Raw genomic sequence first — 15,211 nt, 5'->3', positions numbered from 1 at the left:
CTCTCTCTCTCTCTCTCTCTCTCTCTCTCTCTCTCTCTCTCTCTCTCCCGTACCTCTGCTTCTCTCTCCAGCTTGCACTTTCCTTAAAAAAAAAGTCTCTTCTAAGTATAGTCATTCTTTTTGTTACTATTTTATTGAAAATAATTGAGAAAATCATCATCCTGGACTCCAAAGGGACTCCTTTTGAGGCCTTTATAGTCTTCCAGATTCATGAGCTCAGAAACATTTATAATAGTTGCTGCTAACAGCAGAAAAATTCAGCACAGGCTGACATGAACAAAGCCTGTGGTATGTGGGTGTGGAGTGTTAGGCTAAGCCATTCTCAAATCTAACTGAAATGCGTACTTAAAATGGGAGTTGACTTTTAAAGTTAGGGTCTTCCTCATTAAAAGGGTCTTCCTCATTAAAAAGAAAAAATTGATTTCAGTCTTCTCTTGAAAGTTAGAAGATCTTTCTCATCTCAGTCTTCATTCCTACAATTGTAGTCAATAGGAGCTAACTACTATCTGCCTCTATAAAAGGGTATGAATTCTCTTTAGCTATGTGCTTTGTTTGCTATCCCATTTTAGCACTGTCTACAATTCATATTACAAATTACTACTTGTTGGGTGGGTTCTTCCCATTTTTCAGACCCATGAAAGTAGGAACTGAATGGTAAGTTTTTCCTAGGTCTGCTAATCTTACTTTGTTTAAAAAAAAATTTTTTTTAACGTTTATTTATTTTGAAGGAGAGAGAGCATGAGCAGGGGAGGGACAGAGAGAGAGGGAGACACAATCTGAAGCAGGCTGCAGGCTCTGAGCTGTCAGCACAGAGCCCAGCGAAGGGCTCAAACTCATTAGCTGTGAGATCATGACCTGAGCCAAAGTCAGATGCGTAACCGACTGAGCCACCCAGGCGCCCCTGCCTGCTAAACTTACTTTGAATTCTGTGCATTTTGCTTACATTCTTATTTGCCTACTGTCCTCTTCCTCTTCTGACCTTCTCTTCTTTTTGCCAGATGCTCTTGATTTTCATGCCTGAGGGTTTAGAAATCCAAGATACAGGGTTTGTTGGGGAGGTTAAGTGATTTCTTCTCTCCTCATGTACTGTTTAAAACTTCATTGTGAGAGGGGCGCCTGGGTGGCTCAGTCGGTTAAGCGTCCGACTTCAGCCAGGTCACGATCTCGCGGTCCGTGAGTTCGAGCCCCACGTCAGGCTCTGGGCTGATGGCTCGGAGCCTGGAGCCTGCTTCCGATTCTGTGTCTCCCTCTCTCTCTGTCCCTCCCCCGTTCATGCTCTGTCTCTCTCTGTCCTAAAAATAAAAAAAAAATTAAAAAACGTTGAAAAAAAAATTTTTTTTAAATAAAAAAATAAAAAACTTCATTGTGAGAAAAAAAACTGTTTTTTCAGGTTTGATGCTGCCAAGTTTGTTATGAGATGGCTTTGTAAGCATGAGAACCCCAAGATGCAAACAATGGCAGTGAGCATCACCTCTATTCTAGCCCTGCAGGTATGTGATTGCTAAAGTCCAGATTTCTCTCCTGAGTCTTGATGGTGCTCTGATAGATGTCCAATGTTTTACTTTCGGCTTTTTGTTTGCTTACAGCTCTCATCTGAGCAAACTGCACAGCTTAAGGAAGAGCTCTTCATGGCAGTTAAGGTAAGTTGATTGTCGCTTTTATAACCCTTTTTTTTCCAATAAAAAAACCTATGAACATAATTTTAAAAGTATAATCATTCTAAAAGGCTTATAAATGAAAACTCTCTAAAGACCTGCTCCCCAAAAGAAACTACTTTCTACTCTTAGAGCTATTTCTTTTGGTATTTACCTCCACATCTCGAAATAAAATGCTTTTAACTTGATTTATCAATTTTATATGTTTTTTAGTGATTCTGCTGCTATAGTAAATAAGAACGTAGCTCTCCCACATGTATCTTTAAAGAATTTTTTTACATGTATGTATGTATGTATGTATGTAATTTATTTTAGAGAGAGAGGGAGGGATGGAGGGAGGTATCCGCAGAGAGAGAGAGGGAGAGAGAGAATCCCAAGCCGACTCTGCGTGGACAGATGCATGTATTCAACACAGGGCTCAATCCCACGAACTATGAGATCATGATCTGAGTCAAAATCAAGAGGTGGACACTTAACCAACTAAGCCACCCAGGTGCTCCTCTCCTACATGTATCTCTATAAATTATCTCCTTTCCCAATAAATTAATATCCTAATTTTTATTCAGTAATCAGTATTAACCTTACGATTATGCTAATACTGCTCACTAAAAAATGTACATCATTGTTTTATTTTGCACTTGTTTTGAGCAAGTAATACCATCCCCCTTCCCCCTCCAAACATTTGTTTCCTGTGAACTGTTTTCATAGCCTTGATAGGTTTCCTTTTTTTTTTTTTGTTTTGTTTTGTTTTGTTAATGTTTATTTATTTTTGAGACAGAGAGAGACAGAGCATGAACGGGGGAGGGTCAGAGAGAGAGGGAGACACAGAATCTGAAACAGGCTCCAGGCTCTGAGCAGTCAGGACAGAGCCCGATGCAGGGCTCGAACTCACAGACCGCGAGATCATGACCTGAGCTGAAGTCGGACGCTTAACCGACTGAGCCACCCAGGCGCCCCGATAGGTTTCCTTTTTTTAAAAAATTAATTTATTTATTTTGAGAGAGAGAACCACTTGAGTGGAGGAGAGGCAGAGAGAGGGGGGACGAGGTCCGAGGTGGGCTCTTCGCTAACAGCGGAGAGTCTGATGTAGGGCTTGAATTCAGGAACCATGAGACAATGACCTGAGCCACCCAGGAGCCCCTGTTTTCCCTTTTGGGTTGCTGGCTTTCTTATGATTTATAAGACTTTGCTATATATTAAGGAATTGAGCCTTTTGACTCTGATGTGAGATGCATGTATTTTCCCTAGTTGGCTATTTGATTATTTGTACTTTATTTATGACATGTTTTGCCATGCAGTAATTTAAAAATGTTTATAGGTTTAAATTTATCATTCTATTTCTCTGGCATTGATGGCACAGTTTGAAAGTATTTCTGTGCTCCACAGAGTATATTTTAAAATTTTCTCATGATTTTTATCTGTGGTTTCTTTTCTTTTAACATGTAAATTCTTGATTTACTTAAAGCCTTTTTTTGGGGGGGGGGGGTTATGTTGTAAGGGTCTGTGTTTCTTCTCAATGTCTGCCTCTGCACCTTTTGTTGAACAAATTATCTTTTCTCCACTGTTATACATTGCTACCTCTATCATATATTAAATTCCCTTCTCTATTTGCATCTGTTTCTGGACTTTGTGCTGTGTTAATTTGTATGTCTGTTTATATGCTGATACCACACTTTTTATTTACTAGTTTTATAAATTCCTTAATAGTTAAGATCTTGAGTTTCTTTTTTTTCTTATGTTTTATTTTTGTGGGTTTTTTTAATTGTTATTGTTGTTTTTGAGAGAGAGAGGGTGCAGAAGAGGGGTAGAGAGAAAGAGGGAGATACACAATTCGAAGCCGGCTCCAGGCTCTCAACTGTCAGCACAGAGCCTGTCACGGGGCTCAGTCCCGTGAACTGTTAGATCATGAGTTGAGGCAAAATCAAGAGTCAGACACTTAACTGACTGAATCACCCAGGCGTCCCTCTTTTTTTTTTTTAATGTGAACACCAGAACTGGCTTTTCTTGTTTTAAACAAGCTTTGTTTTCTTTGGGATTATGTTAAATTTACAGATTTACTTAGAAGAATTGACCTCTCTTTGATACTGATTTTTCCTTCTGAGAATAGGAGATGTTACTCCCTTTATTTGGTCTTCTATGTCCCCCAGATGTATACCGGTGTTGTCTTAATGTTGATAATTCTGTATTTCTTAAATTTATTCCTAAAGTTTTTACCTTTTGCATTGCTGTCACAAGTAGAATCTTACGAGTATTTGATATGTAGTCAGTAGGTTTGGGGGATAAAAATCAAGAATGACTTTAGACATGTTAATTTCTGCAATGCTTGAGATGTCACAGAGGCAGTTTGATATGGGGCACAGCTCAGAGTATTGGGTAAGAATAATTTGAATCCTCAGTTCTGATACGGGATATAATCACCTGGAGAGTGTGGAGTGCATATAGAGTAAATAGAAGGACTGAAATGAGTGTGTTAGAAAGAAGAACAAGCCGGGGAAGGAGAGTGGAGTTGTGTTGAAAATGAGAAAACCAAGAAAGAGTGATGTCTTAGAATCCAAGAGAATTATTTCCAGAAAAATTGAGCAGTCATGTCAGATGCTATTGAGTGGTTGAGTGAGATGGACAGAGAGGTGCCAGTTGGATTTGGCAGGATGGAAGTCATTAGTCATCTTGTTTACATTATTTTAGTGGAGTAGTGGGACAGAGTCTGTTTGGACTACAATGATGAGCAAATGGGAGGTGCAACACGGAAGCAACTTTTTAATATACTTTAATGAGAAAAAAAGAAAGGAAGATACTACATGGGGCCAGCAATTGGTTTTTTCCAAGATCTATTCTACGCCCTTGAAAACATTTCTGAAAAAAAAGGAGAAATTGATGGCAATGGCAATAAAGAGGGAAGTAATTTGGTGCCAAATCTTTGTGTGTGTGCAGGAATTGTGTATAGAACAGGAGTAAAGATGTTCGCTTTAGACTAAAGCAGAAGGGAAAGCGGGGTGCGTTGATATATGTGTAGGTAGGCTGGTAGATTTTGTCAGGAGGAACAGCAGTAGTTCGTGAAAAACTAGATGAGGTGATCGAGTGAGAGGTGTAAAAAGATGGTGAGTAAAGTCGGAGGGGAGAGGGAATGATGAAAGAAGAGTGGTCTTGGGAGCAAATTCATTGAGAAATCCAGTAGAATTCCCAGATACAGTTGAATGCCCTCTTCAGAGTGTTCTGGCAGATATTGAAGATGAGACTCGAGCAGTCTTTTTCAGGATTCTAGGGCATAAAGTAGGGTGTTTGAGGCAGCAGTTTCGTCAAGATGATGTGATGGAGTTGCTGGGGATGGTTAACAGGAACAGACAGAGATACAGAATAGAGCGAGATAGAGAGCAGGTCCTGAAGTAACACGGAGGGAAGAGCAGCCCTGTAGTTCTCGGAGAAACAATTTTGGAAATGTTACCAAAAATTCAGGCTTTAGGTGAAAACAAGCCATGTTCAGCCACTAGTCATAAGACCTTAGATAATTTATTTATCTTCTCTGTGCCTCAGATTCTTCATCTGAAAACTGGCATCATCTGAAAAACAGGCATCTGTCATAGGAGTAATATTTTGCAGTTATTTTGAATGTCATTAAGGTAAAAATATATAAAGCATCTAACCACGGGCCTGGCCACATTCGTTATTGTCAGGGTCAGCCTCACTTCCCCTGCTCCCTCCCTTGCCTTTGCGGCCATTCACCCCATTGGGTGTCTGAATGATTGCTACCAATGCTGTGTGTCACTCTTACACTTCCCTCTTGGTTTTCACAGCTTTATTTTTGTGATAAATTCTCTCGATACATTCTCTCCTGATTGGGTAAAATTTTTGAGGTGGTCTCATTCCTCCTGAAAACAGACATACTCTGCTTTGTTCAGTGCTGTTTTACTTTATGTGTTTTCATTAGGTGGTTAGGTGAAAATGGCTATCTTTTCCCTCTCTCACAACAGTCTAATATGCTTGCAGGAAAGTGAGGATACTAGCTTCACTTGTGTCCAAAATTATTCTGATATGAAACGGGGTTTTGGAATCTCTGTTAAAGTGAGCCAATGATTTCTTTATTATGACATATGGTTGTAGTACTGGTGTTACCCTCTAGCCATACTGATCTGCTCAAGTGTGCTCAAGAACAGCACACTTTTTCTCTGCCTGGCATACTCCCTCCCCCTCTATGTCTCCACTCCTTGCTTAACTCATTATCTTTCTTTCTCTTCTGGTCTCATTTGTTTCAGTATACTTATTACCTTTGCATGGAGGTTTCCTTTTCCTGCCTTTTCTAAAGTAAATTCTTAGGCTTTTATGTATTTCGTTCAGAACATTTTCCCAAACTTAAAATTCTTTTATTTAGTTGAGAGAAAAACCAACATTTTTTTTTAATCTGTTGCTCTTACCTGAGGTGTTGACCAACCATGCTCAATAAATGAATAATGGAATAGCTAATATGTACTTGATTATGAGTCTTATTAACAAGGACCAAGAACTAGATTAAGTGCTCATTAAAGCTGAATTGTTTTTTTCTTTTAATCTTCATAAAAATCTTAGGAGTTAGGTATAACTCATTATATAGAGAATAAATGGATCACAGAGCTATTAAGTGGTAGAACAACTATTGCTTTTCTTATGTTGTAATTGAGTTAGTCACTGGGGCATCTAACCCTTTGTCTCTTTGGTTTTTAGGAACTTCTAGCAATAGTAAAACAAAAGACTACTGAAAATTTAGATGATGTCACCCTCTTGTTTACTTTGAAAGCACTTTGGAATCTTACAGATGAGTCTCCAGCTGCCTGCAGTCACTTTATAGAAAATCAAGGATTGGCAATCTTCATCCAAGTCTTGGAGGTGGGAAGACAGGATTGAGTTTATATGTAAAGTTCTTTTTTTCATGGTAAAGTAACCTGTATATTCTTTTGACAGACTTTTTCAGAGTCAGCAATACAAAGCAAAGTACTTGGTCTTTGGGTAAGGTGAATTGTTTCAGTTAATTCTGATTTCTAAAAAAAAAATAATAAAACTAACAGTTATGTAGCACCTACTATATGCTAGGCACTATTGTAAGCAATTTTCTGTGTGTTAACTCATTTAGTGTTCACGTGATTCCCTATAAAATAATACCACATCAGTCCTCTTGCTCTGAACAAACTACAGCTTAAAACAACAGCCATTTTATTTACTTTTGAATCTGTGAGTCAACAATTTGAACTCCGTGTAGCCGTACAGTTCTTCTGGTCTCAGTAATTCCGGTGGAGTTATTCATGTTGCTGTAGTCATCTGGTGGCTCAACTAAGGCTAGGTGTGCTAAGATGGCCTAACTCTCACTGTGACAGTTGGTACAGGTTGTTAGTTGGGCCTTGTATCTCCGTGGGCGATGACTTCTTCTCCTCTTCCCCTTTCCCTTTTTCTTCTTCTCTCCCCCTCCCTAACCCCCAGGGAGTTCTGTGCCCAATGTGGGGCTTGAACTTATGACCCTGAAATCAAAAGTTGCATGCTCTACTGACTGAGTCAGCCAGGCACCCCTGTCACCCTGGGCTTGTTTCAGTTTCAGGGTAGCGCTAGAAGGCAAGTCCCACTGTGCAAGTGCTTCTTAAACCTCTGCTTATGTCACGTTCTCTAATGTCTCATTGGGCAAAGCACACTAGGTGGCCTGGGGTGTTTCCCAGTAATCACTTCTCCAACTCTCAGTAACAACTGGGTATGCTCCAATTCAGTTCAATTCCTTTCTTACACTACCTACCTAAGTTATCCTAAGTTATCCAAGTTAAAGGGCTCAGGTTCATAAGACTGCCCCACTTCAGTTGCCAGTTTTAAGTCTTGGGCCACCCATACCTTTGACCATCTGGCTATAAATTAGGAGTGTCCATGACCCCTTCCTCAGGTTGATAATTTGCTAGAATGGCTCACAGACTCCAGAAGGCATTTTGCTTGATATTGTCAGTTTATTATAAAGGATACAACTCAGAAACAGTGAAATGGAAGAAAGATATAGGGCAAGGAAGGATGAGTGCATGCAGAGCTTTCATACTCTGTCTGGGCACACCACCCTCCCAGCACCTTAATGTGTTTACCAATTCAGAAGTTCTCTAAACCCATCGTTTAGGATTTTTTATGGAGGTTTCATCACATAGGCATGACTGATCATTAATTCAATCTTCAGTTCCTCTCTCCTCCTCCAGAGGTTGTGGGGTGGGGCTGAAAGTCCGAGGCTTCTAATTAAGGTTTGGTTTTTTTTGGCAACCAGTCCCCATCCTGAAGTTATTTATTTAGTTGCCTACCAAATAAAGAACAAAGATGCTCTGATTACTCTTATCACTTGGGAAATTCCAAGGGATTGAAGACTTCTCTTTCAAGAACTGGCAACAAAGACCAAATATATATTTATTATATGTCCATGCTTAAGCCCACATTAAAGGAGGTGGCCACCCCTTGATGGGAGGAGCAGTGAAGTCACATGGCTAAGTCACATAGAGATAGGAAAAGTTGTGTTATGTTCTATTTATCCTGTTACCTAAGTAGTAGGAGGCAGAATCAAATATCAAACTCAGGCAGTCTAGCTGTAGACCCTCTGATATTAACCACTTTACCATACTTTTTTATCAAGGTAATCAATTCTTTAGAAATTTCTTTGATTATATTGTTATACTACCTCTCAATCAGGATATCCATAATTGAGAAATTTCTTTGTTTCCAGAAGATAAAGGTGAACATTTACAAAAAGTAATGAAGACATACTGTTAAGTCCTTGCAGTTTGCCATGCATGAAATACATCCAGCTGATGGTCCTTCAGTGTTGGGGAGGTAGTGTTAGACAGGTATATGAATAATTTTCTGATTTAAGAGGGACTGTGGTAAGTGCTAGAAAAGCACAAAGTCTAGTGGAAGCTTTTGATTCTAGAGCATGCACTCCTTGAAAGCAGGGACTGTGTCTTTACTTTAGTATCCCTAGCACCTATAGGACTTGGAACAGAGTAGAGGGGATTAAATGATTAATATTGGAAATCTTAATATTGGAAGGTACAAAAAAGTAGGAAGATAGAGGACAAAAGAGGTAGGAGACAAAGCTCTTTGGCTAGGGAAGATGAGAAAATGTAATCATTTAAGGGATACTGTAATAAAGAATATCTGGAATTTTGGCAGAAGTTGGGAAAAGCAATAAATAAGGCCAGAAAGGTGGATTGAAGCCTCATATATGCTATATAAAGCTAAGTGTCCTACTATTAGCTAACCTTTTCTAAAAGATCTTTTACTTTTTTCTGAGAGCCTCTCAGAATGCTGAGAGTTTTTGAGGATGCCTCCTTTCCTTCCTTTTTCTGAGTGAAGAAGACCCACATTCTCCTGTAGCTTCCATCTCTTCTCAACATTTTGTTCATAGACTATTGGAATGAAAAAGGTACTAGAAAAGTAGCCTCTGCCAAGCTTATAAGAGAAATTGTGATTCATCTAAGGTGTCCTCAGTTATAGTAAGGATGCTGTCATGTTGTCTCTCCTTGTCTGGGGCTTCCATCTGATCGACTTAATGCTGAAATCCTACTATTGATGAGGGTATGTATAGATAGCTTTGGGGAAAACGGGGGGGAAATCTCACAATAGTGCAGTTTCTGCTGAAATCAATAGGGTATAGCTGGTCTTGTAAAAAAAAAAAACAAACCTGGGGTAAGTGATCTCAAAATAATTTAGTTTTCTGCATAGTGCTGTATGATGCTATTTTGAACATACTAGTCTCTAGGGTATACTTTTCTGAAAACCACTTCAGAAGGAACAGTAACTGCTGTGTTCAATTTGACTATGTGTTTCACTTCTAAACCTTTGTGTTTTCATCTGTGTGGTAGACAGACCCTAAGGTGATTCCTAGTGATTCTGATTTCTTCTTGGTGTTCACGTCTTTGTAAAAGTCCTCCTCTCAAATGTGGGCAGGAACTGTGACTTGCTTCTAACGAATAGAATATAGCAAAGATGATAGGATATCAGTTCTGTGATTATGTTATGGTGTGTAGACAGTAGACCCCTTCCCCTTATCCATAGTTTCAGTTACTCACAGTCTGGAAGCAGGTGATCCTCCTGAGGAATGGTCCAAAGGTCAGTAGTAGCCTAATGCTATGTCACATGCTTACGTCATCCACCTTTTTTTGTCTTGTCATATAGGCATTTTGTCATCTCCTCACAAGCAGAAGAAGAGTGAGTACAGTGAAATAAGATATTTGAGAGAGGGTGCTGGGTGGCTCAGTCGGTTAAGCATCTGGCTCTTGATTTCAGTTCAGGTTATGGTCTCACAGTTTGTGAGTTTGAGCCCCACATCAGGCTCTGTACTGACAGAGCAAAACCTGCTTGGGATTCTCTCTCTGCCCCTCCCCCCGCTCATGTGTTTTCTCTCTCTCTCAAAATAAATAAATAAGCTTTAAAAAGATATTTTGAGAAAGAGACCACATTCATGTAAATTTTTTTTTTTTTTTTTTAATTTATTTTTGGGACAGAGAGAGACAGAGCATGAATGGGGGAGGGGCAGAGAGAGAGGGAGACACAGAATCGGAAACAGGCTCCAGGCTCCGAGCCATCAGCCCAGAGCCTGACGCGGGGCTCAAACTCACGGACCGCGAGATCGTGACCTGGCTGAAGTCGGACGCTTAACCGACTGCGCCACCCAGGCGCCCCCTTTTTTTTTTTTTAAGAGAGCGAGAGAGAGCACAAGCAGGTGAGGGGCAAGAGACAGACTCCCAAGCAGGCTCTGCACCATCAGTGCAAAGCCCAATGTTGGGCTTGAACTCAAACCATGAGATCATGACCTGAGCCAAAACCAAGAGTCGGACACTTAACTCAGTGGTGGACTGAGCCACTCAGGTGCCCCTATAACAGGGGCATGTAATAAAAGTTACATGAGGGGCACCTGAGTGGCTCAGTTGGTTAAGTGCCCAACTCTTGATCTCAGCTTAGGTCATGATCTCATGGTTCATGAGTTTGAGCCCTTCGTCGGGCTGTGCGCTGACAGCATGAAGCCTGCTTGGGATTCTCTCTCTCTCCCTCTCTTTTTGCCCCTCCCCTGCCCATGCTCTCTCTCTCTCAAAATAAATAAACTTTAAAAAAACAGACAAAAGTAAACAATATATTGTTATGATTATTCTATTATTGTTAATCTCTTACTGGGCCTAATTTACACATTGAACTTTATCATAGGTATGTTTGTGTAGAAAAAACAGTATATTATAGAATTTGATACTGTTTGTGGTTTCAGGCATATCCATTGGGGGTCTTAGAACATATCCCCCTCTGATTTAGGGGTACTATGGTGTTAATCCCTCTTGCTAATAGACTTGCTAGAGAGACTCTTCCATGTATTTGAAAAAGCAAGCTGCCAAGAAGTAAGTAGTTGGAGAAAGAAGCCCCTGTGGGAAGTAACTATGGGCAGCTTCTAGGAGCTAAGGGTGGCCTCCAGCAAGAAAACGAAACCCTCAATCTTAATGAATGTGGCCAACAGTTTGTAAGCTTGGAAGTAAGTTTCCTTCCAGTGGAGCCCCCAGATGAGAATGCAGCCCAGCCAGCACTTTGTGGCTTTTTGAGACCTCAGAGTAGAAGAGCCACCTAAGCCATGGATGAACTCCTGGCCCACAAAAACTGAGAGAGAAAAAATGTATGTTGTTTTAAGCCACCAAGTTTGTGGCAGTTTGTTAAACAGCATAGAAACCTAATATATAAAATAAAATACTACCTGCCTTTCATTGTTACTGTTAAATTTCAAGCTAATGTAACATATAGTAGGCCCTGAGCAATCTTAAATATTTGAGTCAGGCCTGGATTTTATTCTAGTTCAACTGGTTATTAGCAGTATAAACCTGACAAGTTCTGACTGACAAGTTAAATCTTGCTGAGTGACTTATTTCTTGGTAAAACTATATGAAACATGAAATGAGATAAGGCAGAAAAAAGGACCTTTTTGTTTGTCTAGTACAGTGCCTGGCACTTAGTAAGTGCTCACTCAGTGATTTGTCATTACTGATATCCTCCTCATCAAGGGGTGGGATTGTGGGTTTTAGGCTAAATTGAGAGGGAGGAGGATGGGATGAAGTATCTAAGCTAAGCAGTAGTAAAGGAAGAGAGAATCAGACACTGATTCCTCTCCCTTTCCTATCCCTGATATTTTCTGCTCTTTTACCTGTAGAACAACATAGCTGAAGTTAGAGAACTGTCTTCCAAGCTGGTGACTGAAGATGTGGTGAAACATATTAGCAGCTTGCTCCATAGCAAAGAAATGGAAGTCAGTTATTTTGCTGCAGGCATCATAGCCCACCTGACATCTGACACACAGCCCTGGATGTCCCATGACCTTCAGAGGAGTGCTCTTCTCCAGGATTTGGTACAAGGACCATTCATTCTTCTTTACAAACTGTGTCGTGATCTCTTCTTGCAGGAGACTTACTTTTCTAGTTTTAAGAATTTTACTTTATTATTATTATTTTATATTTCAGAAAGAGAGAGAGACAGAGTGTGGGCAGAGGAGGGGCAGAGAGATGGGGGAGACACAGAATCCGAAGCAGGCTCCAGGCTCTGAGCTGTGCGCACAGAGCCTGACATAAGGTTCGAACCCACAGACTGTGAGATCACGACCTGAGCCTAAGTCAGACACTCAACCAACTGAGCTACCCAGTCGTCCCAAGAATTTTAGAAATATGTATTCATTGTAGAAAATGGGAAACATAATAAAAAAGTACAAAGAAAATATTCTAAATCACTCACCGTACAATCAAGCTCTAACCTCTGTTAACACTTTGCTACATTCCTCCTGATATTTTTCTTTTATAAAAGTTACACGTATACACAGTTGAATGTGGCTTTACCAGTTCTCTTTTCCACTTTGAGCTTTTTTTCAAGCTATTTCTTTTGATATTTTCTCCATATCTAAATAACCTCTGTTGCTACTTCATTTTGCAGTTTTAGACATTAATCTGTTCATTCATTTTCCCACTCTGGAAAAAGAAGATTCTTTTTCTCATTTTCCCTATGCGTACCCTTTCCTATACTCCCAAGTATATATATCCTTTCAGTATATTGAAATATATTCCATCTACTTCAGCTTCTTAAGACTTCTTTCCCAGAACTTTCTGTTTTCTTCCATCTGGTCTGCTTATTTGTGTATCTGCTATACTGCTGTCATTCCAGGATATTCCTTTACTGGGGATTCTCTTTACTTCTCTGGTGTTGGATTCCCTGTTTCCTGGATTGCATGCCTTCCTGGTTTTTTGGTGTACTCCCTCATTCTGTTGGATCTTATCTAGTAGCTTCCTCAGAAGAAATGCATGAAATAGAAAATTTCAGACTTTACATGATCTCAGAGTCACGAGATCCGAGCCTCACGTCACACTCTGTGCCGGGCATGGATCCTGCTTAAGCTTCTCTCCTCTCTCCCTCTATCCTCCCAACCTCCCCACCTCCATACTCTCTCTCTCTCTCTCTCTCTCTCTCTCACTCTCACTCTCACTCTCTCTCTCATTCTCACTCTCACTCTCTCTCTCTCTCTCAAATAAATAAAAAATTCAGACCTTATTTGTTTGAAAAGGGCATTATTTTACCTTCATATTTAGTTAGTCACATGGCTGGGTATAGAATTTTAGTTTTGGAATATTTTTATTTCTGAATTTTTAAGTCATTACTTCTTTGTTTTCTCAGTATCACTTTTGAGAAGTCATTTTCCTTCGGAACCTTTAAGATTTTTGTTCTCAAAAATCACACAGTGGTGTGCCTGGATGTAGGTTTATTTTCATCATTATCTTGGATACTAATTGCTCTAGAAGCTTGTTTCCTTCAGTTCTGGGAAATTTCTTTCTCCCTCTCTAGTCTCTTCCTCTTTTTTTCCCCCCGCCTTAGGATTTGGCCTCCCTGGACTCATTTTTCCTTACCTATTTCCCTGTTTTCCTCTTTAAAAAAAATCTTTAAAAATCTCCACTGCTGGGGCATCTGGGTGGCACAGACAGTTAAGTGTCTGACTTTGGCTCAGGTTATGATTTTGAGGTTTGTGAGTTCGAGCTTCGCATTGGGTTCTGCACTGGTGGTGTGAAGCCTGCTTGGGATTCTCTCTCTCCCCACCTCTCTCTGCCCCTTCCTCACTTGTGCTCTCTCTCTCCAAAATAAATAAATAAAAAATCTCCACTCCTATTGGGTTTTGCATTTATATTTGTATTTTATATTTTTTATTATATAATTAACTATTTTAATGTAATTTTATATATTTATATGGTTCATCATATAGTTTAACATATACTTTAAATTTTTTTAATGTTTATTTTTGAGAGAGAGAGAGGAGGACACAGAATCCGAGGCAGGTTCAGGCTCTGAGCTGTCAGCACAGAGCCCAGCGTGGGGCTCAAACTCACGAGCTGTGAGATCATGACCTGAGCTGAAGTCAGAGGCTTAACCAACTGGGCCACCCAGGTGCCCCTTAATTTTTTTTTTTTTTGAGAGAGAGAGTGTGTGCACACACGCAAGGAGGGGAGGGGCAGAGAGAGAGAGAGAGAGAGAGAGAGAGAGGGAGAGAGAGGAAATCCCAAGCAGGCTCCGCACTGTCAGTGCAGAGCCCAATGTGGGACTCAATCTCACAATCTGTGAGATCATGACCTGAGCCAAAATCAAGAGCTGGACACTTAACTGACTGAGCCACCCAGGTACCACAGTATATTTATTTATTTTTATAGCTTATAATGTGTTTTTATATATTATGTATAGTTATATATTTGTATTTATATATTTCTATTTTAATTTTCAAGAACTCTCTTTTGTTCTCTGAGTGCTTCTTTTTCATATAATATCTTACTCTTTTCCCATGGTTGCTGTATCTATTATCTCCTTAAAGGTAGTAATGATTAGTTTGGGTTTTGTTTTTGTTTTGTTTTTTTAAATTTTCCTCTTCCTTCAAGGTTTCTGTTTTCTGCAAGTTGCTTTTTCACCCTATTTCTATCGTTTATGTTACAGACTTTCTTAAAGTATATGGAGATCTTCAGCTGTCCACTCACATTTAAGAGTGGAGTTGTTTGGAAGCTAGGTGCAGATGGGTGGAACTTGTCAACTGTGGGCCTCACCTAGCATGATCTGTATTAGTCACTGTCATTGTCATTAGATCTTCTGTGCTGAACTGGTTGGAATTTTCCTCAAGAAGAATCTTCTGTTCTCCTGACTGAAAATGATAAGCTTGGTTCCAATGGTCTGAAATCCCACTAGAGGAAGAGAGTTGAGAGCAAGGGACTCTCAGCATTTATCATTTAGATTTTCACTTCATCCCTGTTTTTAACATGGTACTTCAACCCTTAATTGTTCACAAGGTTGCCCAGTCCAGAAATTTTTATTAGTGGTGGAAAGGAGATATGGGAGTCTTGATTCTTCGGTACTTTCGATCATTCCTCTTGTTTTTAACCCCACCTCTAATCTCACTTCCTAAAGTACTTGGTGTGCCAGATTTTTATGTCTAGGAGTTCTGTTTAAACTGGTTCATTTTTTAATCTTCTCCAGTGCTAGATCTACTAAATCACTCACCATTTTCTTTCTGCTTTGTTCTTGTTTGGTTG

The 15,211-nt window shown here is 39.8% G+C and overlaps 1 protein-coding gene across 1 annotated transcript in view; it reads left to right on the top strand.

Moving 5' to 3' along the window:
- The window catches only part of ZYG11A (zyg-11 family member A, cell cycle regulator), a 77,699-nt gene that overhangs the window by 57,611 nt on the left and 4,877 nt on the right, over nt 1-15,211 (top strand). The window contains 5 exon segments of the mRNA XM_049618873.1: nt 1,391-1,490; nt 1,587-1,640; nt 6,351-6,512; nt 6,588-6,632; nt 11,818-12,012. Of these exon segments, the coding sequence (XP_049474830.1) occupies nt 1,391-1,490; nt 1,587-1,640; nt 6,351-6,512; nt 6,588-6,632; nt 11,818-12,012 (556 nt within the window).

The sequence above is a fragment of the Panthera uncia genome (genome assembly GCF_023721935.1).
Source record: "Panthera uncia isolate 11264 chromosome C1 unlocalized genomic scaffold, Puncia_PCG_1.0 HiC_scaffold_4, whole genome shotgun sequence".
Taxonomy (NCBI): Eukaryota; Metazoa; Chordata; class Mammalia; order Carnivora; family Felidae; genus Panthera; species Panthera uncia.
This window is presented reverse-complemented; position numbering and strand designations above follow the sequence as displayed.